General features: G+C 43.2%; 1 protein-coding gene across 10 annotated transcripts in view; it reads right to left on the minus strand.

The window, feature by feature from the left end:
• The window catches only part of ARHGEF6 (Rac/Cdc42 guanine nucleotide exchange factor 6), a 105,739-nt gene extending 85,626 nt beyond the window's left edge, over positions 1–20,113 (minus strand). For 3 of the 10 annotated variants that reach the window (XM_070605885.1, XM_070605882.1, XM_070605881.1), the window contains exon 1: positions 9,995–10,185. In XM_070605885.1, the coding sequence (XP_070461986.1) occupies positions 9,995–10,123 (129 nt within the window). In that variant the 5' untranslated portion in view covers positions 10,124–10,185. Of the gene's footprint in view, positions 1–8,114; positions 8,241–9,329; positions 10,186–17,911; positions 17,996–19,198 lie in introns of those variants that run through there. The other 7 variants (XM_070605879.1, XM_070605878.1, XM_070605888.1 and 4 more) reach the window with 5 other exon arrangements.
• Between the last annotated feature and the right edge of the window lie 2,941 nt (positions 20,114–23,054).

The raw sequence follows: 23,054 nt of genomic DNA on the forward strand, positions 1-23,054 counted from the left end.
CTGGCCTATGCCAGGGAGTACAGGTTCCTTTTCAATCTTCTCACAAAGCACCATGACCTAAGCATTACAGAGAAGAGAAGCTGGAAAGAACTCTGGGATTTGAGTGCTTTGCTGGAACTGGCTATATTCTCTGAACTGTTTATTGTAAAATAGCTTAAACGACAAACACTACTAGCCGCACTCCCCTGTCCATACCCTGCTCTAAGGCAGGCTCCGAGTCGCAGCAGAGCACAGTGGGGCATGGCAAAATATGGCAAAGTAACTCACCAGAAGCAAAAAGGGGTGACAGGCAATTTGAAAGACTACTCGTCACATGCCCAAAGTCCCTCTTACACCAGCTAATCTGGGTGGGAAGATATTGTACCAGAGTTTCTACCATTTTCTTCCTTTAGAGATCACCTTCAACAACACATTTGGCAAAGACTTTTGGCACTCCTTGCTATGTCTGTGTGTGAGTCACTTTTTCAAAAGTATGTCAGTTTCAGAGATGCCCATCAATGTCTAACAGATATCAATCAATCAATTAATTAATGAGTTTTTGTCCATCAGATCCCAAACAACATTTGCACTTAGGAAACAATCCAAACACAGTAAGGTGGGCATTCAGGAGCTCAAATATCAGAGACATCAGGAATGGTGCTTTTGGTTAACATCCATGTCTCTCAGCCTAATAGAACCCAGCCTAGAACTGCCTACAAGATCAAGTCCACACTCTCCAGGCTAGCATTCAAGTTTCTTGTCAAGCTGGTCTCACCCTAGGAAGCCCATCATGTCTCATCATCATCTCCTCGTATGCCCCAGAATCCTTCACTTTCTTCACTGTGCCTCTGTCTGATATGTATACTTCTCCTTACAAAAATGTTGCCTCAACCATTTGAATCTTAGCTGTCCTTCAGGACCCATCCTACAGCACTCCACTCCCCTCACTGGGGTCTTCCCCAAACGCTCTACCTCAGTACACAATGGGCGTCTCTTCTTCCGAACTCCATATTGTGCTCTAAACTCTGGAACCACTAACTTGGATACCTAGCTACACTGCTATACACTGTTAAATCCACTATTTCCCATATACATGCTGCCTCTTTACACAGTGCCAGGCATGGCACTCACCATATAGAGAGTGAACAAGTACTTGCTGACTATTAGTCTTTCCTTTCAACCTAAAATTTAAACAGATATTTCTTCCACCAGAAACACTTGTCCTTTTGGCATGACTTCCCCCGAAGGAAAGACAGGGAAAAAGTAATTTTTTCTGTAAGAATTTGATAAATCAGGCCTCATATATTTTCATCATTTGGTAAAACAGAGTCTTCTTTTTGAAGAATATGATTGAGAGAAGTGAAGAATGCTGACAAAGCGTTCACCTCACCAAAAGGAAGGGAAGTTACTGCCTGGGATCACTTTGGAGAACCAGAGCCAGAGTCCCAATGGGCAAATCTCACACCTTGAAAATCTAATAAGTCTGGAGAGTTTGAGTAACATAAGAAATAAGAAGTGACCTGAGAATTGGAAAAGCAGACAAGGTCTCCTACACGACATTATGGGCCCTAATCTCTCATACCTTTAATTTTCTTTTCTTTTTTTTTAATTTTTAAAAAACGTGAAACAGGTACTCTAGCTTGGCATAAAGAAACCGAGCAATATCGTATTATAAGAGACCTAGCTTTCTTTTTATCCTTATTTTCATCTACTAAAGAGTCATTTCCATGAATAAAAGTCAACTCTTGATAATCTACATATAGGCTATTAGATATACAAGCTACCTAAAATAAATTTTTAAAAAATTCATCCATTCATTATCCATTCAATAAATATTTACTGAACACCTGGTATACGCCATGCACTAACACATAAACTTGTTTTAAGTTGAGAAATAAAAAGAACACTATATAAAATCAGGCAAATAAAGAAGTCACCCACAGGTACACCAACCATTAAACCATTGCTTTCCATTCTGTTGAGTTTCCTTGAGGTGATTTTTTAATCCCAAATCAAGATTTTACCCCATCAATAACACATTCCCAGACACCATCACGTCTTCAAAGAATGCAAACTGGTCCTATTACAGCACAAATGCTTATTTGCACTGTCACAACATATATTTCCTTAACGAAGTGGTTAGATTTCTTTTGTTAGTGAAATACTGCATTCTCTTAGTTTGCATGGATTTCTCGGAAATTATTGGTAAATATCCCATTTGATGGAGACCTAGCCAAGAACAGACAAACTGCAAGATGGAACGGTCCCAGTGTTCAGGCCTGCTTCACACACCGGGCTCTTCGTAAAAGATGTTAAGAGCTTGACACCTTAAAGATGCCTCTTAAAATAGTGTTCATGCTTCCAAGGGGTAGGGAAACCTGTATGTTACTGTCCAGACTGAGACAAATCTTTAATCTTGGTTCCCCTCACTGCTCTGCATACTGCTGCACTTCATATCACTTTAATTTAATTCCTTCTTTTCCCTATTGCCCTATTCAATCCCTCAATTGACACGTCTGATCTCTGTAATAATATTCAAGTCCCCAAGAAAGTATAAAGCTAGCATTTTACTCTGTTTGTCTAAGCAGAACTTAATTAGGAAGGTAAATCTTCTGCGAGAAGTCAAATAGAAGTGATGTGTGATGAGATGCTGTTCCTGATGATCCATCTCTCTGAACCCATACACCCCTCTGGATGGTAGGGTGCAGTCTGCCAGGGTATGACAAGGCCCGCAGCTAATCAGACAGACATTTGGTATCATAAGTCTTTCTTGCAGATGACAGCAGAGAAATAAGCAATGTTAATGTCAAAATGCAGATATGGAGTGGCCTCTAGACTGAGTGGACGTGTACCTCCTCTAAAAAGTTAGTAAGCAAAGGCCCTAAGAAACTGGCAAGTGCCCTCACATGTCTTCGTTTGCAATTCAAAGGCAAGATCTTAAACTTCCTTTTGGTACTAACCCCAATGTCATCACCAATGGCTCTGCATACCTTATGCTGTGCTGGCAACGTCTTCACCTCTCAGACTGATCCCTGGGGGCCGCCCCAGCGATAACATATGACCAAATTACAATGGGGCCGGAGTACAGGATAGCTGGCCAAGACTGTGTGGTTTTAATAAAGAGCTATATTGTGTTCTGTTGCCCCCAGAAACAGCCTGGATTAGAATCAGCATTAAAACCAAATTAGAGTGAGTGAGATTTAAAACGAGATAACTTTCACATCTCACGTCAGGGAGATTCAATCAATCATCAAATTTTCTAACAAAAGGCATTCCTTTTGGTATTATCAATATATATTCAACCCAATTCAGAAACAACATGTTTCCTTTTTAAGTATTACATACTGTGTTTTTTTGTATAGAGGCAATTCATTTTGATTTTCTCCCTCAACCATGCCCAATTCAACAGATTCATTACTTATTTCCTGGGGGCAAGAGGGAATGTTTTTGTCAGTACCACCAAAAACAAAAAAACATTTGTTGAATTGTTTAATTTAAGTAAAACAATAAGCATCTTGCTCTGGTGTGTGTTTTTAAATTTCAAGCTACTGTAATTATAAAATAAATATGTTTCTTTTAAAAGATACAAAAACTAAACTACTTCATCCAGGTAAACATGAGAAACTGAAAATATTCTTTTTCCACATTCTTCTAGTTCATGCACAGACTAGAAAAGAGTGAAAAACTTTCCTGATTTTTCAATTCTAAGAGGAATCCATCCAAACTATTTCTATTATTAGCACACAAAATGGTAGCTAAAGAAGTTGCCGTGGTTAACAACTGAATAATTCATAGTCTCGGAAGAATTCAGTTGCTTTGTCTTCTCCAGTTCCTCTTTAGAACTAGAACCCCAAATATATTTCTAGGCCTGAGTTGTTATAAGGAAACTATATAGAAGTTATTTCCAGTAGTTAAAAATTGGCCACTATAAGCATTGAGAACAACAGTAAGACAATAGCTGGAGATTTGACATGAACTTTTATAATCATTTTATAAAACTAGCAAGATTACACATATATCGTCAGAAATTATAGTTAAAAATACCAGTCTCTGTTCTAAGGCTATCATTGGGCTACAATAGCACTGAAATTTAAACTGTCTTTATGTAGCCTTCCAAATAAAATAGATAAACAAGTTAAATATGGTATAACTAATTTTAAACACATTTCAACATACTCTAATCTAAATTGAAATTATTTTCTATGATGTGAGACACTGAGAACTTCAAGTCCAGAAAAAAAAGCACTTCAATTAGTGAGTGAGAGATGTTAACAGTGTTGAAAGGATTAATTTCTGCTGTTAAATCTGAGAACAGAGGCGAAGGCTGCCATCACTATTCATCTAAAATTCCCAGAAACATTCAACTTTGCCTTCGAAAGAGGGGTGTTGAGTATGGGGGGATTTTTCCTTCAACTTTATTTTTTTTAAACGTTTTTCCAAAAACAAGCAGTCTCTGCCAAATAAAACATGGAACTGAGAAACACGATGGCTGGATTTTTTTCCTGTTTTAAGTTTCATCCCTGTCTAAACTCTCAATGTAACTTGTGTAAAGACTCAGACTCTTTGGAAAAGCCATCATTCCACAGGGCCCACTGTTTACCATTTCCTGTAACCGAGGGTTTTTTTAATGTTAAGATTTCAAAAGGAAATCTTTCTCTAAAGCATGACACTTAAGTGGAGTTTGCTTAACATAACTGAACTGAGTGAGTTTTTTTTTCCCCTGAGGAAGATTCACCCTGAGCTAACATCCACTGCCAAGCTTCCTATTTTATATGTGAGCTGCCCTGACAGCATGGCAACTGACAGATGAGCAGTGTAGGTCCAGCCCAGGAACCAAACCCAGGCCGCCAAAGCAGAGCGTGCCAAATTTAACCACTAGGCCACCAGGGATGGCCAAGTGAACTTTTTTAGATAATGCAATGTTATCATTTGTGAACACTAGTCTACCGGAATATATTAAAAGTCCAATTAGGAACTAGCTCTTATTGAAAGTTTACTCAATGCCAGGCACTGTGCTAAGTCTTTGACTTGCTTTCTCTCATTTAACGCTAAGACGTAGCATATGCCTAATAATAATAAAGTAGCATATGCCTAATGTAACCTACCACTACCACCAAGGAAGCTGGTATATACCTAATAAGTGGCTAACCCGGGTCACTTCAAATCTAAAGCCCAAGCTGTCAGCTACTGCACTGCTATACCACTTCTCAAGAACAAAGGTTTCTCTGACCAGGAATCAAACCTAGACAAAGGCAGGGCAAGTCACAAATTCTAGCCACTAGACCACATAGAATGGTTAGGTTGCCCGACCCCACATCAAAAGGCCCCAGAGAGTTATGTGTTTGGGGGTCTGCTTTTCATAGTTTTTCTGTCTCTTCTCCTGATGTGTAGTTGATTTCATTTCTTCCATGTTATACGTACACATATAATCTTTCTGCCATTGCCAGCATGTGTAATTTATAGCAGCAGCCTCTTCTCTCTTTATCACAACTTTCTATTTAGATGCTGTTTCCCAGTTCACAAAGTGCTTCCACATACCTTATCTCATGTAACCTAATTTGCTATTTCTAATCTGTTTTGGGATGAGCAACCAAATTACCCATAATTCCAATATGCTCAGATAAGTAAAAGTAATTAGGCTCTGAGTGAAGGCCTGAGGCAGTCTCCTAGAAATAAAGTACATAAGTCCTAGTGCAAATATGGGGCATCTCGTTTGCAGCCCAGACCTTCTCTGACCATTCAGTCATTCTATCAATCATTTATTTAACAAACATTTACTGAGCATCTGCTATGTGCCACATTCTGTAGTGAGTGCTAGAGTTATAAGGATGATCAAGCTCTGGTTCCTGTCTTTGAGAAGTTTCAAGACTAGTAGAGAAAGAAATGTGTCCACAGATTACCATAGTGAGAGTGGGTGGGCAGCATAGAGGTAGTTTGGCACAGGGATTAGGGGAAAATGGATGCTATCTGCCCAATCCATCAGAGGAGATTTTCTAGAAGATCCAAGGCTGAGGAGGAAGCTGGTATCTCTTTCTTTATGGTTCTCAGCTGGGTGGAGGCACTGGAGGTTGCTAGACTGCTGAAGTCTAGATAAACCAGGGAAATGGTTGTCAACTCTGGCTGCACATTAGCATCACTTGGGAAGCTTTCAAGACAAAATAATAACAAGACCTGGCCACTGCGGACAACTGTTGGGCAGTACCTACAGAAGTCGAACATATACACAGCCTATGACCCAGTAGTTCCATTCTTATGTATAAACCCTACAGAAATGTACACCAGGAGACATGCACAAGGATATTCATAGCAGCATTGTCCATAGCAACCCCAAACTGGAAACAACCCAGATATCTATCAACAGGTGAACGGATAAACAAAATATGGTACACCCACATGATGGAATACTACTAGCAATAAAAATGAATGAACCACTAGGATCCACAACAACATGGGTGACTTGTACAAATATTACCCTGAGTGAAAGAAACCTTATAGAAGTGAGTACAGGGGCCGGCCCTGTGGCCGAGTGGTTAGGTTCGCGCTCTCCACTTCAGCGGCCCAGGGTTTCGCTGGTTTGGATCCTGGGCGCAGACATGGCACTGCTCATCAGGCCACGTTGGGGCAGCGTCCCACATGCCACAAGTAGAAGGACCCACAACTAAAATACACAACTATGTACTGGGGGGATTTGGGGAGAAAAAGCAGGAAAAAAAAGATAGAAAAAAAAGTGAGCACATACTGTATGATTCCACTCATTTAAAGTACCAAACCAGAAAAAAACGAATCTATTGTCTTAGAAGTCAAGAAAGTGATGCCTGTTGGTGAGGGGTAGTGACTGGGAAGGAGCATGAGGGTGGCTTCCGGGTGCTGACAAGGTTGTGTTTCTTAATTAGTGTGCTGATTATATGGATGTGTTTGGGTATGTACGGACATGATTATATGGATGAATTTGTAAAGATTCGTCAAACGATATACTTCGGATTTGTGTAATTTCCTGAACTCATGTTATACTTCAATATAAAGTTTACTTAAACATTTTTTTAAAAAGGCCTGGGCCTCACTGCAAACCAATTAACCCAGAAGCTCAGGGGAGCGGACTCCAACATTTGTATTTTTCAAAAGCACCCCAAGTGGCTCTAATGTACAGCCACATCTGAAAACCAAGAGGCTAGGTGTTCCGGTATTTATCAACAATTCCTTTGGGGGGGGGGGAACGGCTTGGCACATGGCAAAGGGAATGCGTTCTTGAGTAAGGGACATCAGTGACGACATTCTGGTTCTGTTTTGCACTGGCAGTGTGGGGCATTTGTCTGGATGATCTCCAAACCTCAGTTGCCACCACTGTATAATGGGCGTGCTACCACCTCCCTCCCAGTACTGTTGGGAGGATTAAGTAAAGCACCCAGCACAGCACCCAGAACACAGCAGGTGCTTGAGAAATGGTAGATACTCAACTCACTTTCTTCCTTTGCGTCTAAGTTCCCAAGGACAGTGATGAGAAGATTGCTGTAAACGGACAAAACTCACGGTCTCCATTTTCTCCTCCTGAATGAGTTTCTTTGTAAAGACTGAAGTAACGTTATCCTTGGACTAATGATGTCAAACGAGTATCGGACATTTCTGGGCTCTAGTCACTCAGTCTATTCAGCACCTGCTATTCCCAAAGATGAACAGAGAGCAAGCAGACTGTAGGTAAAGATAAACCACAGACCCTCCTTTGGAAAGCTTTCTCCTCTCCTCACCCCTAAGAACAGTGCCAGCCCTGGGCGAGCGAAGACAAGGCGGTGGGAATTGGCAAAAAGAATAGAAAAAAATGAGTAGCTTGGAAGACCTACCATGCATAAAATGTGCCAAATAAAACACTTTTGTATAAAATATCATGTCTTAGTAAAAACAAACAAACAAAACAAAACCCTAGGCTGAGAGCAGGAGATCCAAGCGAGAGTTTTGATGCTACTACTGGTAAGCTGTATGACTATGGTTCATTACACTTTTCTGTCTGTCTCATGAAAGTAATGCCATCTTTCCTACACCCTTTACAAGGGCACAGTGAGTTTCAGATAAGATAAGTAGAAGGCATCCAGAAAATTAAGCAGCAAAGAAATGCAAGATAAGAATACCAGCTGGAAATTTACCTTGTTCAAACTCCAATCGCCAACCACCAGCGCTCCTGAAGACTGAGAACCGGCTGCTATTAACTGCTTCAAGCACACCCAGAGACTACATCAGCCTGAAGCTCGCTTATATAAGAAGGGACTGCAGCACTGCCTGGCATGGAGCATAGTACTTTGCTTAAGAGAAATCCTTGGAAATGCCTCAGCTGAACTACAAGGGCAGGCCCAGGCCTTACATTTTGGAGAGGGGTGCCCTCAGTCACGGAACACCAGAACTGCGGCCGGAGCAAATGATGTCATCGGAGCTCCTCTTACCATGGCCAATGTCAAAATTAAGAGAGGAAGTTCAAGGACAAATTGTGGGGTTTCCGGGCAAATATAAGTTAGAAAAGCAGTTTTGACCTCAGAACCTTGCTTTAAAATTTGTTAATACTTCACAGAACATCAACTGAAATTTATCCTAATCTGTAATGGTTTTTTGGTTTACGTGAAGTTTTATTGACAAAAATATACATAGTTGCATAGAAAAATACATTCCTTTACTTTTACTCCCACCACCCATTAAGAAAAGAAATAAAACCATATGAGTCACCCCGTATCCAAAAACAATAACAAACCAAAAACAAAAATATAAGATTTTTGAAGAGACAGAGATAAACTTAAGGGCTCTCCACTCTAGAGCTAAGAAACAAAATAGCTTAAATACCTGTTGGGTTCCTAAACGACTGGAAAATGAAAACTCGAAATTAACTACGGGCACGTTGGAACACCTTATAGAGTACAGGGCTTTCCCTAGCCACAAACCATTCCTTCGACAGACGTGCGTACTCGACGCCGAAGTTATCCCCAAATGTATGGATGCCAGGGATGACGGGGGACGGGCATCAAATTAGTATCAAAAATAGTACTGTTGACTCCTGCCCTGGTTCCAGGGGAAAGAAGGAATCCGGTCTGACGCAAACCTTGCGGCCAGAGCTGGACAACTCGCCCCTAAGTTTGGCGCGTCCTCGCTCTGCGCTCTCGGCCCCCGCCACCCCCCCGCCCACCCACCCCCACGCCCGGCGCCCGGGATCTCAGAGCACTGTGAGGCCCTGGCAGGGAACGGACCCCGCCGCTGGGGCGGGGAGCCACGGCAGGGGGAGGAAGGGCGGCTCCTCTCCAACGGGGGTCCTTAGGCACCACCCCAGACCCTCGCGCTCTCCCCTTCCCCTGACCCGTTGCCCCCAGGCAGGTCACCTGGCTCGGCCGCTGCCCGCTTGTCCTCCGACTGCTCGCTCACTCCAGCCTCGCCGCCGCCGCCTCCTGGAAGCGGCTCGCCCTCCCGAGTCACGGGGCCGGCGAGCGGGCGGGCGAGCCCGTGCCAAGGCTGCGGGAACCCTTCAACTCAGCCGGAGCTGGGACCCTGCCCTGAGCGCGGCCGCCACCAGGGCGAAACTGGAGAGCTGGGCTCGGCTCGCCCGGGCGGGGAGGGGCGGCTGCAACTTTGCTCCTGGACGCGGGCGAGGAGGGGGCGCCCGTCTCCAAACTCCGTGCCGCGCCCGCAACCACTCCAGTCCAGGGATTTTTTTAATGCCTTTTTTTTTTTTTAATCAAAAGGGAAGCCGGATTCTTGCCGTCAAGTTCTCGCTTCCAGAGCCGTGCGGCTCGGCGGGCGGAGGACCGCGGGCCGAAAGCGGGGTGCGGGAGACGCGTCCCACTGGGTGCGCTGGCGGCAAGCCGGGCGAGGGCGCGCGGGGCGGCGGCGGGCGGGCAGGCAGCGGCTGCTCAGGGAACCTGCCTTCGCCGCCCCTCTGGACCCCGCTCAGCTGCCCGCGCTGGCCCCCGCCTTCCCGGAGCCAGAGCCCGGGAGGGAGAGCGGCCTGGAGGGACCCGGCCAGCGGTGGGGAAGCAATGACCCGGACCTGGATCGCTGAAGTAGGAACTGGAAGTGACAGCGGCGCAGGGCAGAGCAGCAGCAGCGGCAGTGGCAGCCCGGGTAGCCGTGGCAGCAAAAGAAGCCGCGGTGTAGCGGCGGCGGCCACACTGCGCATGCTGCTGCCGCCTGGTTCAGTCCCGAGCCCAGGGCTGCCTGCGCCTGGCCTGCTGCGGGCCAGTGCCAGAGCTCGGGCGGGAATCCTGGCCTCACAGACTAGCCCTTCCTGGTGGCCCACTTCCTCCTCCACCCTCAGATGCAGCTTGGAAGCCCCAAGCTCTATGATGAGCCGCTGAGACACCCAAGCCAGGAAGCGCTCTCCAGGGGCTCTCCACATACCTCCCTTCCCCGAACTATCCCGGATGCCCTTCCTGGGCTGTCTGATAACAGGCCCCAAATCAAATAGGCTCTTTGAGGGAGAATAAAACGGTTTGTGATAGACGGGAAATATTTACAACCGTACTTGAAGTCCAATCTTTACAGAAATACAATGCAGTCGGTAAAAGATTAGGATGGCCAGAGTCGTGGGTGTCATTTAATGTAACCCATGCAAATTCCATTAGGAACGTCAGATTTGCTAACAGGAGAAAAAAAAAAACTTACCAAAATCCTCTTTAATCTTCCCACTAGCTCAAATAGAGCAGCTAAACATACAAAGCTTTGCCCAGCTGAAACTGATGGAAAGGGGCCAGTTAAAAAGTGTGTCCGACACCACTGAGAAAGGAGACGGCCCGGCAAGGAAAGAGAGCAAAGTCCGGCACACACATGTGCACACACCATGCACACGCATGTATGCACACACGTGTACACACACGCATGTACGTGCATGGACAAGTCTCATGGAGAACGTGGGAGAAAGAAACCAGACTCCAGGGCGCACGTGAGCCCAGAGGTGTGAATGTCAAGTGCAGGCAAGACTGAGTGATGGCCTTGGGGGTCACCGACTGGAGGGGGCACCGGCGAGCCTCCTGGGAGCCGGGAATGTCCCGTATCTCGCTCTGGGGGTGGTTACACGGGCACACACGGGTGTAAAAACGTCAGCCTGGACCCTGGAGTGTAGTGTGGTCTCCTGAATGTGTAGTTTCAAGTGTAATTAAACACACACCCACCAGCGACGGTGTGGAGCCTGAGTGGGACCCTGGGACAGACAGGACCGAAATGGGAAAGGGCTGGGGTCTGGCCAGTGCCAGTTTCTTAGTTGTAACAAAGACATCCCGGCGATGGGAGATGTTAATAATGGGGGAGGCTGGGGGCGGGGTATTCAGGAAGAATCTGTACTGTCTTTGCAACTTCTCTGTAAATCTAAAATTCTTCCAAAATTAAAAGCGCATTAAAATTCAAAAAAAACCAAAAAAGTGTGTCCGACAGTTAGACATTACCAATCCTTGCCATAGTCTCTTCACTTTACAGGTGAGTCAACCAAGGCCTGGAGAAGGGGACTCTGACTTCATACAAGTAGCAGGGCCAGGGCTGGAAAGAAAGTCTGCTGATCCCCATTACAGCTGGTGGTTAGTTGCCTGGCCTGGTGCCTAACTCCTCCAGGGAGGGTCTGCTCTCCTTGAGCTGGAGCTCTCCTGTAGGAGATTTAGCCTTGACTCATGATCATTAGTAGAGCTGCCTTCCTTCCAGAACTGCTCCCCTGCAGAGCGGCCCCTGGGAAATGGCAAATTGTCCGTCCCACAGGCCTTACTTTGGGGAGGGCACCCATGCTGTTCCAGTGACAAGGCAGATGGAGTGACTCAGGGAGACAGGAGGCAGTGAGGGGGTGGGGGCAAAGAAAAAGCCATACTGATACCAGCTGGTACTGGAAAGAGAGAGAGAGAAAAGGAGAGAGGGAAGGAGGGAGGGAGAAAGAGAAAGAGAGAAAGAAATACTGACTGAGCCTCATATACATTCAATGAAATGCTTCATGAAGAAAACATCTTCTTACAAAGTAGGCTTGGCCCGGGAGCAGAATAGAAGATGGTAGGGCATCCCTGGCAATGGGTTGGTAGTAAAGGTAGCAGGGGACAAAGCAGGAGTACCTGCTGGGGATGAGACAGGGGGAAAGCCTGGCTGAAAGGAAAACCACAGGACTAGAGCTGTCACAGAGCAATCATCCCTGGGGCTGGAGCCAGGACAGCGCAGCCAGAGAGGTACCACTCAGACCACTGGAATGATCAGAAGAACTGTGTATGTGCCTGACACCCACCAAATTCAAAGGCAGAACAAAAACAAAACTACCATTGCTAGAATAGTGTTGTCAAGGGACTTCCTGGTCACATTAGTGGTACTCTAGACATGAGGATTTTTCCAAATGTTCTGGAAGATTTTCTCTTGAGGCCTGAGTATCCTCCCTGCCTTCTCCATTCTGTAAACAAATAAGAAAGATATATTTGGTTCACAGAGAAGGAAATACAAATGGACTATAAAGGGGTGAGAAGATGTCCAAACTCAGGAATCAGGAAATTCAAATTATAGCAATAAATGAAATACCATTTTCACCCAACATCTTAGCAAACATTAAAGATAAGTAATATCGAGTGTTGCCAGGCACATGAGGAAGAAGGCACCTTCTGCACTACTGGTGGGAGTATAACTTCGTACAGCATTTTTGTAGGGGAATTGAGACTATGTATCAAACCTTGACACAGTAATTTCGTTTCTATGAAGAAAGATGCTTCAAGAATAATTACAGACGTGCACAAATATCTATGTGCGTATACAACATGACTCACTGAGATTTACCCCAGGAATGCAAGATAGATTTAACATGCGAAAGTTAATCAATGTAACAACATAGCAATATAATAAAGAACAAAAACCAATGGTCATCTTAACAGATGCAGAAAAAGCATTTGACAAAATCCAGCACTGTTTTATGATAAAAACACTCAAAAAACTAGGAATAGAAAGGACCTCCTTCAAACTGATAAAGGGCATCTATGAAAAACCCACAGCTGGGGCCGGCCCCATGGCTGAGTGGTTCCACACGCTCTGCTTCAGCGGCCCGGGTTTGCAGGTTTGGATCCTGGGCATGAACCTACTCCACTCATCAGCTATGCCGTGGAGGCGTCCCACATACAAAATAGAGGAAGATTGGCACAGATGTGAGCTCAGGACGAATCTTCCTCACACACACAAAAAACCCCACAGCTAACATCATACTTAGTAGTGAAAGACTGAAAGCTTCCCCCTAAGATGGAAAACAAGACTGGTATGTCCGCTCTCATCAGTTCTATTAAACATCGTACTGAATGCTCTGGCCAGGCCAATTGGGCCAGAAAATGAAATAAAAGGCATCCAGATAGGAAAGGAAGAAGTAAACCTCTCTCTTTGCACACATGTACACATGTACAGGTCTTCTACAAGAAAACCACAAGAAAGCAAAAAAAAAAAAAGCTATTAGAACTAATGAACAATTTCAGCTAAGTTGAAGGATACAAGATCATTATACAAAAATCAATTGCATTTCTGTACACTTGCAATGAACAATCCGAATATGGAATTAAGAAAACACTTTCATTTACAATAGTATCAAAAAGAAGAAAATACTTTGGAATAAATTGAACCAAGGGGGTACAAGGCATGTATGCTGAAACTACAAAACACTGTTAAATTAAATTTTAAAAGACCTAAATAAATGCAAAGACATCCTGTGTTCATGGATCAGAAGACTTAATATTGTTAAGATGGCAATAATGGCAATATTTCCCAAAGTGTTATACAGATAACACAATCCCTTTCAAAATTACAGCTGACTTTTTTGCAGAAGTGGATGAGCTGATCCTAAAATCCATATGAGCACACAAAGGGATCCAGAAGAGCCGAAATGATTTTTAAAATGAAGGACAAAGTTGGAGAACTCACGCTTTCTGATTCGAAAACTTACTACATAGCTACATTAATCGATTCAGTGGCAGAATGAATAGTCTTTTCAATAAATGGTGTTGAGACAACTGGATATCCATATATAAAAGAATGAATTTTGACCCTATGTCACATCATATACAAAAATTAACTCAAAATGGATCAAAGACTTAAATATAAGAGCTAAAACTATAACACTCTTAGAAGAAAACATAGGAGGAAATTTTCATGACCTTGCAGTAAGCAATGGTTTCTTAGATATGATACTCAAAACACAGCAACAAAACAAAAAATAGGTGAATTTGACTTCACCAAAATTTAAAAACTTTTGTGTGTCAAAGGCTACTATCAAAGTTGGGGAGGCACTTTAGAGAGTGCTTTTTTCCCCTGGGGTCTCAGCAGACTTCCCTGGCCAGTTGCTAGCTGTGTGATCCTCTAGAGCCCCTAGGACACTATGGCCATATGAGCACACAGAGATGGAGGTCCCCTGGAGAGGCCGACTGGGTGCTCAGAGGGACAGAAGACGCCAGCTCTTTAATGTGGTCACCATGCCCCACAGCCAGTCCTCACGTTGTCAGTGCTGCCTCTCTGGCTTTGTTTTTCTACATTTCCAAACTGACCATTTCAAGCGGACACTCTTTCTTAGGGTAAATAATTGCGTGTTTTTGGGCAATACTCAAGCCCTGCTCTTCTTGCTTTTTGTACATTAACAGTTTTATAGCATCAACCAAAATCTGTTAAGCGTGTCCTATACCAGGCACTGTGCTCGGTATGCTAGACCTGAGAGATACTCTGTCTAAAGTGACAAGATATGGAAACAACCCAAATGCCCATCAACAGATGATTGGATAAAAAAAGATGTGGTAGATATATACAATGGAATACCACTTAGCCGTAAAAAAAGATGAAATCTTGCCATCTGCGACAACATGGACGGACCTTGAGGGCATTATGCTGAGTGAAATAAGTCAGACGGAGATAGACAAGTACTGTTGGTTATCAGCTATACGTGTACTCTAAAAAAGTCAAACTGGAAAAAAACAGAGAATAAATGGTGGTTTCCAGGTAATGAGGGCTGGGGGACAAAAACTGATGTTGTTTAAGGATACAAACTTGCATGTGTAGGGAATAAACCATAGTAACGGCATACATAGTATACTGACTATGACAACAATATTGTATTGTAATTATGTAATGTGATAAATATCACTACAACGGCAATCATATTACAATATATAAATGTATCAAAGGAACATATTGTACACTTTAAATTTACACAATGTTATATGTCAAATATATTCAATAAAAAACTACTTTTTTAACTTTGCAAATATTTGTGTTTAGGTCTGTCTTTGAGCTACCTGGGAGCTTAAGTCTGGATGGTCAGTATTCTCTTTTTTTTGTGTGTGAGGAAGATTGACCCTGAGTTAACATCTGTTGCCAGTCTTCCTCCTTTTGCTTGAGGAAGATTGTTGCTCAGCTAACATCTGTGGCAATCTTCTTCCATTTTTTATATGTGGGATGCCGCCACAGCATGGCTTGACAAGTGGTGCTAGATCTGTGCCCAGGATCCAACCTGTGAACCCCAGGCCACTGAAGTGGAGCACACAAACTTAACCACTACACCACCAGGCTGGCCCCTGAATAGTAAGTATTCTTCGCTGCTGGGTGCACCCAGCTCAGCTTCCAGTCTCATTTCTTGCGTATTGATTTTATTGATTTCCCTCAGGATTCAAGGAGTGCCTCGATATGGCTCCTATATACCTCTTACAGGCATAATTTTGCATACAATGCTACCCAGTAATAGCAGTAACAGCAAGCAGCTATTATTCATGATTTACGTGCAGTGATATATCAAGTGCCTTAGATGCATTATCTCATTTGATCCTTAAAACAGTCCTATGCAGTGGATATTACTAGCGTCTCCATTATACAGGTGAGGAAACTGGAGCACAGAGAGGCCAAGTAGCTTTCCCCAGAGTCACACAGTCAGTGACTGACCAAGCCAAGACTCTGACCCAAGTTTGTGAAACTAGAGAAGGTATGTGCTTAACCATGATGCCACAGATGGCCTTATTACGATAGCCGCACAATGTTTAAGCCAGCCTGGATTATCAAAAAACTAAGAAAAAAAAAGGGGGGCCGGCCCCGTGGCTGAGTGGTTAAGTTCGTGCGCTCCGCTTTGGCGGCCCAGGGTTTGGATCCTGGGTACAGACATGACACTGCTCATTAGGCCATGCTGAGGCAGCATCCCACATGCCACAACTAGAAGGACCCACAACCAAAATATACAACTATGTACTGGGAGGATTTGGGGAGAAAAAAGCAGGAAAAAAAAGAAGATTGGCAACAGTTGTTAGCTCAGGTGCCAATCTTTAAAAAAAAAAAAAGAAAAATATGTCCAATGCTCTTCCTTTAAGAAATGAAAATTATGATATACTTTTTAGAATGATTTGTACCCAAAGTAGATGAAAATATCTTAAGCACTGGTGCTTAAAGGGGTAAGCATTAGTTATCAGAAAAATCCGCTTTTGTGAATGACTCATTTTCCAACAATGCCGGACCCAGGAGGTGTTTCTGTATCATCTAGCATTCTTAGAACTGCAGAGAAGCTTAGTGCACCTTCTGGCAGCTTCAGAGCGCAGAAATCATTGGCAACCTCACCGTGTTTTTATTTGACAAATAAGAAAAGAAAATACCATGATCTGTTCTCTAATAGACATCATTCTATAAAGGATATAGAGTGGTCTTGGGCTACACGTACCTAAAAACCACACACACACATGTGCCTATGCACACATACACATGCCCACACACACGTGAGCACGCACGCGCACACACACACCCACACACACACAGAGCTATAATTAGGCAGTAGGGAAACCTGGAATAAAATATTCTGAGAGAAGTATAGCCTGAGGCTACGGCCAACTTTAGGAAAAATTCTGAAGAAAGCAAAGTGTATCTGGGGCAAAGCCTCTTGTACTACTATTTACTACTCTTAGCTAACACTTGCAAACTGCTTACTATGTGCCAGGCACTCTTCCGAGGACATGGAGTCCCTGAAATCTCACCCCAATCCTAAGAGAGAGGTGCTGCTGTTACTCCCATTTTACAGGTGGGGAGATTGAGGCACAGAGGCATAATGAAGTAACATGCCCAAGGTCACAAAGGTACTAAAGAAAGAGAACTGAGATTTGAAGCCAAGCAGTCTAGCATCAGAGTTCATGCTCAAACCACTACTAATGCTTCTCCACAAAGAATAATCCTAACGCAAGTCTGCACTTCTTCGTCCCTGGTCCTGTGATGGACACTCTACCTGCATTATCTCATAGATCTTATGAAGTTGGAGCTCTTAGCCCTAAATTATTATGTAGTATCTCATTTGATCCTTAAGACAACCTCATGAGGTAGCTATTATTGTGTCCATTTTACAGATAAAAACACTGAGGCACAGAGAAGTTAAGTAACTTGACACACAGGCAAAAGTACCATCTCCCTTTCAGTAACACCCCCTATACATACTGTGAGGATCCATATAGTATAAAATAATGCAGTGTAATTGAATATATGATTTCTACCTCAGGGCTGGGTTCTCTCAGCTTTTCAAGGCCTGTGTTCTAAAGTGGGAAAAAGCGACAATAGACTTTCCTCTCTTCCCAACTCAGCAGGATTGCAATGACTCTCTGCAGGAGCCAGTGGGCCCCTTTTGGTTCCCCTTAGTAGGGAAGCGCGCCACACATGCTCTGTCACCGGAAGCCTGCTTTCACATCCACACAAGCACTGTCACCGGAAGCCTGCCTTCACGGCTTGGATGCTGTGTTTCAAAGATATCATATTTTGAGTTTTGATTTTGTTTTGCTTCATTTTGGAACTGGTTTCTGGAAAAGACAGACTAGCAAGCCACCACTGGAGACCACCAATCTCAACCACGGTTTGCATCAAATGCTTCCTCTGTTTAACAATGAAAATAAACCAAGCAGTTTTACTACAAAACCATCTCAATTAGCAGAGCGAAAAATGATGACAACGAGGAAGACCACATGAGTAAGCTTACCTCCACTTGAAGGGTCGCACATCCTTTCAGGAAGTCATTGATGTTGTTGATGCAGTCGGCTTCAGTTTGAGGTTCCAGGCAGTACTAGAGAAACAGTCAAATGTCACTTGGAGACTGTCATCCATGCCAAGCATACCATATCCCTCATTCATTGACGACTAGATAGGTAGGCTCTTTACGGCAAGGGGCAACATTGCTGTCAACGCAGGAAGAGAAATAACCACCGAAGGAAGTGATGCAAAAATCTAAACGGTCGGTCTTTGTTTCAAATGTCACCAAACCTTTAGTCTCAAGCCGTCTCTGCTTACAAACTTTTTCTCATGCTTTTTGCCAAAGTGCAATGATAGCAAATTAGAGAGACCCAGACAGTTTTTTGAGCTTGGTTCTTGCTTTCAACTTATTACCTCTTTCCCTCCTCCTCACGATAATTTATTAAAATGATATTTTCCCCTTTGCTGTTTTCTACATTTGATCACTGTTCTCGACATTTTATCATCATTTTATCACCATTTTTCAAGTTTAAGAAATTCTAAGTAAATGAATTTGTTCAATAAAAATACAAACTGGTTCAAGAAGGCAAAAGAACTATACTCAGAGTCACATTGCCTGCTGGCTTTTAGAAAATCATTGTAGGACTCTACAGTTCAACTTACTGAAGGTGCCTGCTTTAAAAATTATCCTGCCTCTTGATCATGCGTTTCCAACAACAAAAATTTTGGATTTTTAAAAGAGAGTAAGGTTAGTTTCACTTTGAACACATGTTGCATTTGAAACATATATTTGGTTTCTATTGTTTTAACAAAGCTTATGTGACATTTTGGATTCTTTTTCCTGCTTGCTAAATAGCCTCTCTTTCAATGGATATTTCATTGCTTTGAGAAGAAAATCTACGTTGATTTTAGTTAAACTGTCAATAAACACCATCCATATCTGTTACAAATCATCCCATTATTACACGGACCCATATGCACCCCATGTTCAGAACATGCCCTGGTGCTAACTTGTCTCTCTGACAGAGTGAGCTTGTGATATAGGTGTTCTTGTCTCCTGGTACCAGTGGTGTATCAGGTTAGTACTATACTAATATTTGTGGGGCAATTACTAAAGGATAACATTTAATTTTCTGACTTTTTCAAACTACAAAAACAGTAAGAAAGAATGTCTAACTCTTAGAAGAAGATTAAAGCAGGAGAGTCCCACCGCCCGGGCAGTAGAACGTCTCGAGAGCTACATTATTTCTGCTCCCTGGCGGTAAGCCATCCCAAAGGTACTGCAAATTCCCCTTACCTTTTCTACAGAGCCAGGTCTAAGTCTGTTGATCAGTTTGCACAGTACTACCCCATTTTTCAGCGAGGACTTCAAGAACTCCTCCGGATCACAGATGGTCTTTTTGGGGGAATCTAAAACTCCCAAGGATATAAGCCATGTCACGATTCGCTCTTCTGGATTCATTACTGAGGACTGTGCGCTCCAAACAGCTCTCGGGGGCAGCTGCAAGGACTAAGCCACATCCGCGATTGCATCTGCTGTTGTCTTCCTTTTTATGAGTTCTCTTCTGGTGCTTGCAGAACCAAGCTTTAAAACAACTTTTCTTAGACAACGGTGGAACTCACTCAAATTATGGAATTTTAAAACCACAGAGATCACATTCAAAGATGTGGAAATAGAATGACTGTAAAAATCTTGTATAGCATTCGTTTTTCAAAATCTGCGAAGCAAGTTCATTGGGATAAAAAAAGAAGAAACACACACACACCAAAAAAAACCCCAATAGTGCAAGAAGCTGTAAGGGAAGGAAGTCAGGAGGATGCTGGGGAGGGAGGAGAGAAAAGGAAGTAAGTGCTCTTGGAAAACAGAGGTGAGCCAGCACTTCAGGGGACCTTGGAAAGGAGACACTCATGGGCCAGTCTGGGAAAACGCTGTCAATAAATAGTCTAGCCCCAGTGAAAATCTGGCTTCTGTCAAGAGGAAGATGCCAAGTGGCTCTTAGGTCAGACAGATCTGAACGTCGTAAGGAGCTGTGCTGGCACAACAGGGCTCAAAGAAGGTAGGCTGAGAAAATTCTTCCAAGAAATGGCCGGATGTCTTCAGACTGTGATGGTGTATCACGATCGTTCCTTGCAAAACATGTTGAGTTGCATGGTGACAACACACCAGGCAAATGAAGATTGTGCCTGCTGTCGGCCATCACTGTGTATAAGCAGAAGCTAGAAGAATGGCATTTTACTTTGCAGCCAAAAAGCTATGTTTAGGGAAATAGGCTAAGGATAACATCTGACATCCTGTTTACTTGCATTCTTTAGCAGTTCTTTTTCTGGACCTGGTTCCACTACAGAATCCAGCTGCAGCACCCTTAGCAAAGGCTCAGACACAGTCACATAAGTGGGTAAAAAACACTTGAAAACAGAACTTCAGAGAACAAAAGAGCACTTGTCCTCTGTCTACACTACGGTCTGGAAGGTTGATGTTTCCCCAACAAGAAACACTTTGAGTTAAAAATGATGCTCTGAAAAAAAACTGGTCTATAACAAGAGATCTTCACTATTCTCAAACACTTTCGTAATCGTTGAAATAGTCATCCTATCGGGAAATCTATGATAAGGGCAACTTTAACAGTACAGCCTTGTGTTGGGAAGTGCGCGGTACTCACCGTCACTGCCCCTCCTTGTGCATGGGATCCTGCTAAGCTTCAGAATTCTTTTCAACACAGCTTTAAGCATCTACTACCAATTAATCAGCTTAGAAAATCGGGCTAAATGTTTGCAAAGTTTCCCGTTCTTGCCCTGTCATAACATTTACTGCTCTTTACTATTATTACTTGTTGATCTGTCCCCTCCACCAGAATGTCACCTCCCTAGAGTAGGGGTCTTATCTGTCTTGTTTAACACTGTTCCCAGCAGAGTGCATGGTACACAGTAGATGTGCAAAAATGCTGAACAACTGACTGACTGAATGAAGGTACTCATATGGTGTTCTGGGTATAGGTACTACTTGGTTATAAGAAGTATTTTTTGTTTGTTAATTTTAATGGCTTAAAACAAACATGTTTTCCTTGCTAGTGATTTTTTTTCCTGAGGAAAATTAGCCCTGAGCTAACTACTGCCAATCCTTCTCTTTTTGCTGAGGAAGACTGGCCCTGAGCTAACATCCATGCCCATCTTCCTTCACTTTATATGTGGGACGCCTACCACAGCATGGCTTGCCACGTGGTACCATGTCCGCACCCAGGATCTGAACTAGGGAACCCCGAGCCGCTGAGAAGCGGAATAGGCGCACTTAACCGCTGCCCCACGGGGCTGGACCAGCTAATGATTTTTTATACTTTTATTGAGGCATAATTGACACGTAATAAACTGCAAATATTTAAGATGTATGATTTAATGAATTCTGATGTATGTATACATCGGCGATACACTCACACACACACAATCCAGATAAACCTTTCCATCACCCCCAAAAGTGTCCTTGTGCCCTTTCAACCCCTTCTTCCCTCCCTTCCCCTCAAATCCCAGGCAATCACCGATCTGCTTTCAGTCTCTATAGATGAGTTTGCATTTTCTAGAATCTCATGTAAATGGAAGCATGCAGTATGGTACTTTCTTTTATCTGGCTTCTTTCACTCAACATTATCATTCTGAGATTCATTCATGTTGTTGTGTCTATTAGTAGTTCTACAACAAGGATTTGACATCCAAATGTTTGGTTTGATGTAGTTGTACTTATAGGCAAAATAACTATCAGGCAATCAAAAGTTTTAATTGACTTTTGACCTGTGATCAAATATATGTAATAGAAAAAATATAAAATCCATTTGTCAGACCTACTTGAACACATTTTTATATGTCATTTGGACAGTTTTCACAATTGCTCATCAAAATGATACTCTACAGACAATTAAATGTGACAGTATTATTGAGGTATCACTGACGTCACCTGGATGAAAATCTGCCTCATTTTGGATATTGACTATAGCAAATTACCGTAAGTAATAAGGTAAAACCAGAAAGACCACCTCCTTAAAGCAGAAAAAAGTAGTTCTGTTAGTATAAAGATTAGAAGTTAGGGTTAGTACGGTCAAATATCAAGAAAGCAAGAAATTCCAGGACAGTAGCAAGCATAGGGGTGAAGTGACCAATCATTGAACCCAGGCTGGGCAGGGAAGCAAGTGAAGACAGAAAGGAGCAGATGAACTTGGGGAATGGGGTGGGAGGTTGAAAGACTACAGGTCACAAGGACACGAAGAGCAGCAGGCTTCACACGACAGCATGAGAAAAAGAGAAAAGGTCTCTTACCCTACTTCTGATTCTTAGTACTATATCCTCTGGGCACTGAACCTGCCTCCTCGCTCACCGGCTTTCCCACCTCCATCCTCTCCACCTAGTGAACTCTGGCAGAGCACAGTTGAGTTGATGCTCCAAAAACCCCTCTTTGATAGTGTAATACCCCTGCTCAAAAACCCTCAAACGCTCTCCGTCACCTAAAGCAGTGATTTACAAACAACAGTGTACACACATAATCACCTCTTGTGAGAAAGGAAGGAGAAAAGAATGACGGTGGAACTTGAGCCCAAATAGGTAACATTTTATTAAAAATAAAGAGATCTGCAGGAAGTAAAGTAAATCTTAACATTTGTTAAAACTGGCTGCTGGGTACACTGGTACCTGTTACACTATTTTCTTTACTTTTATGTGTTTGAAATATTCATAACTGATTTTTAAAATTTTAAATCTACCGGGGCACTTGTTAAAAAGATTTATGGACCCTATTCCCCAAGACCCCAGTTCAGAAGATCTGCAGTGGGCCCAGGGATCTGTATTATTATAGTATCCACCTGATTCTGAGGCAGGTGGACCAAGGTCACACGTGGAGAAATAAGTTGGTTTATAACCTTCCGATTCACCCCAGTTTCTGCCAACAGCTGGGTCATTTCAATATCCACAAGAATAACAGCCCAATATCATGACCACTCAGTTCCTTGACCTCCTCTACCTGTAACTGATGTTTTACCTCTCAGCCCCTCTTTATGCTTGTTCTGTGAAAATGGACCAGGGGCCTTTAAATATGTTTTACTTGGCCAGCTAGCAGGATATGCAGATTTATCAGTAACTGGTGGTGGAGAGACATTGCAGGAAGAAGGGGTTTC

This window comes from Equus przewalskii, chromosome X, assembly GCF_037783145.1.
Source record: "Equus przewalskii isolate Varuska chromosome X, EquPr2, whole genome shotgun sequence".
Taxonomy (NCBI): domain Eukaryota; kingdom Metazoa; phylum Chordata; class Mammalia; order Perissodactyla; family Equidae; genus Equus; species Equus przewalskii.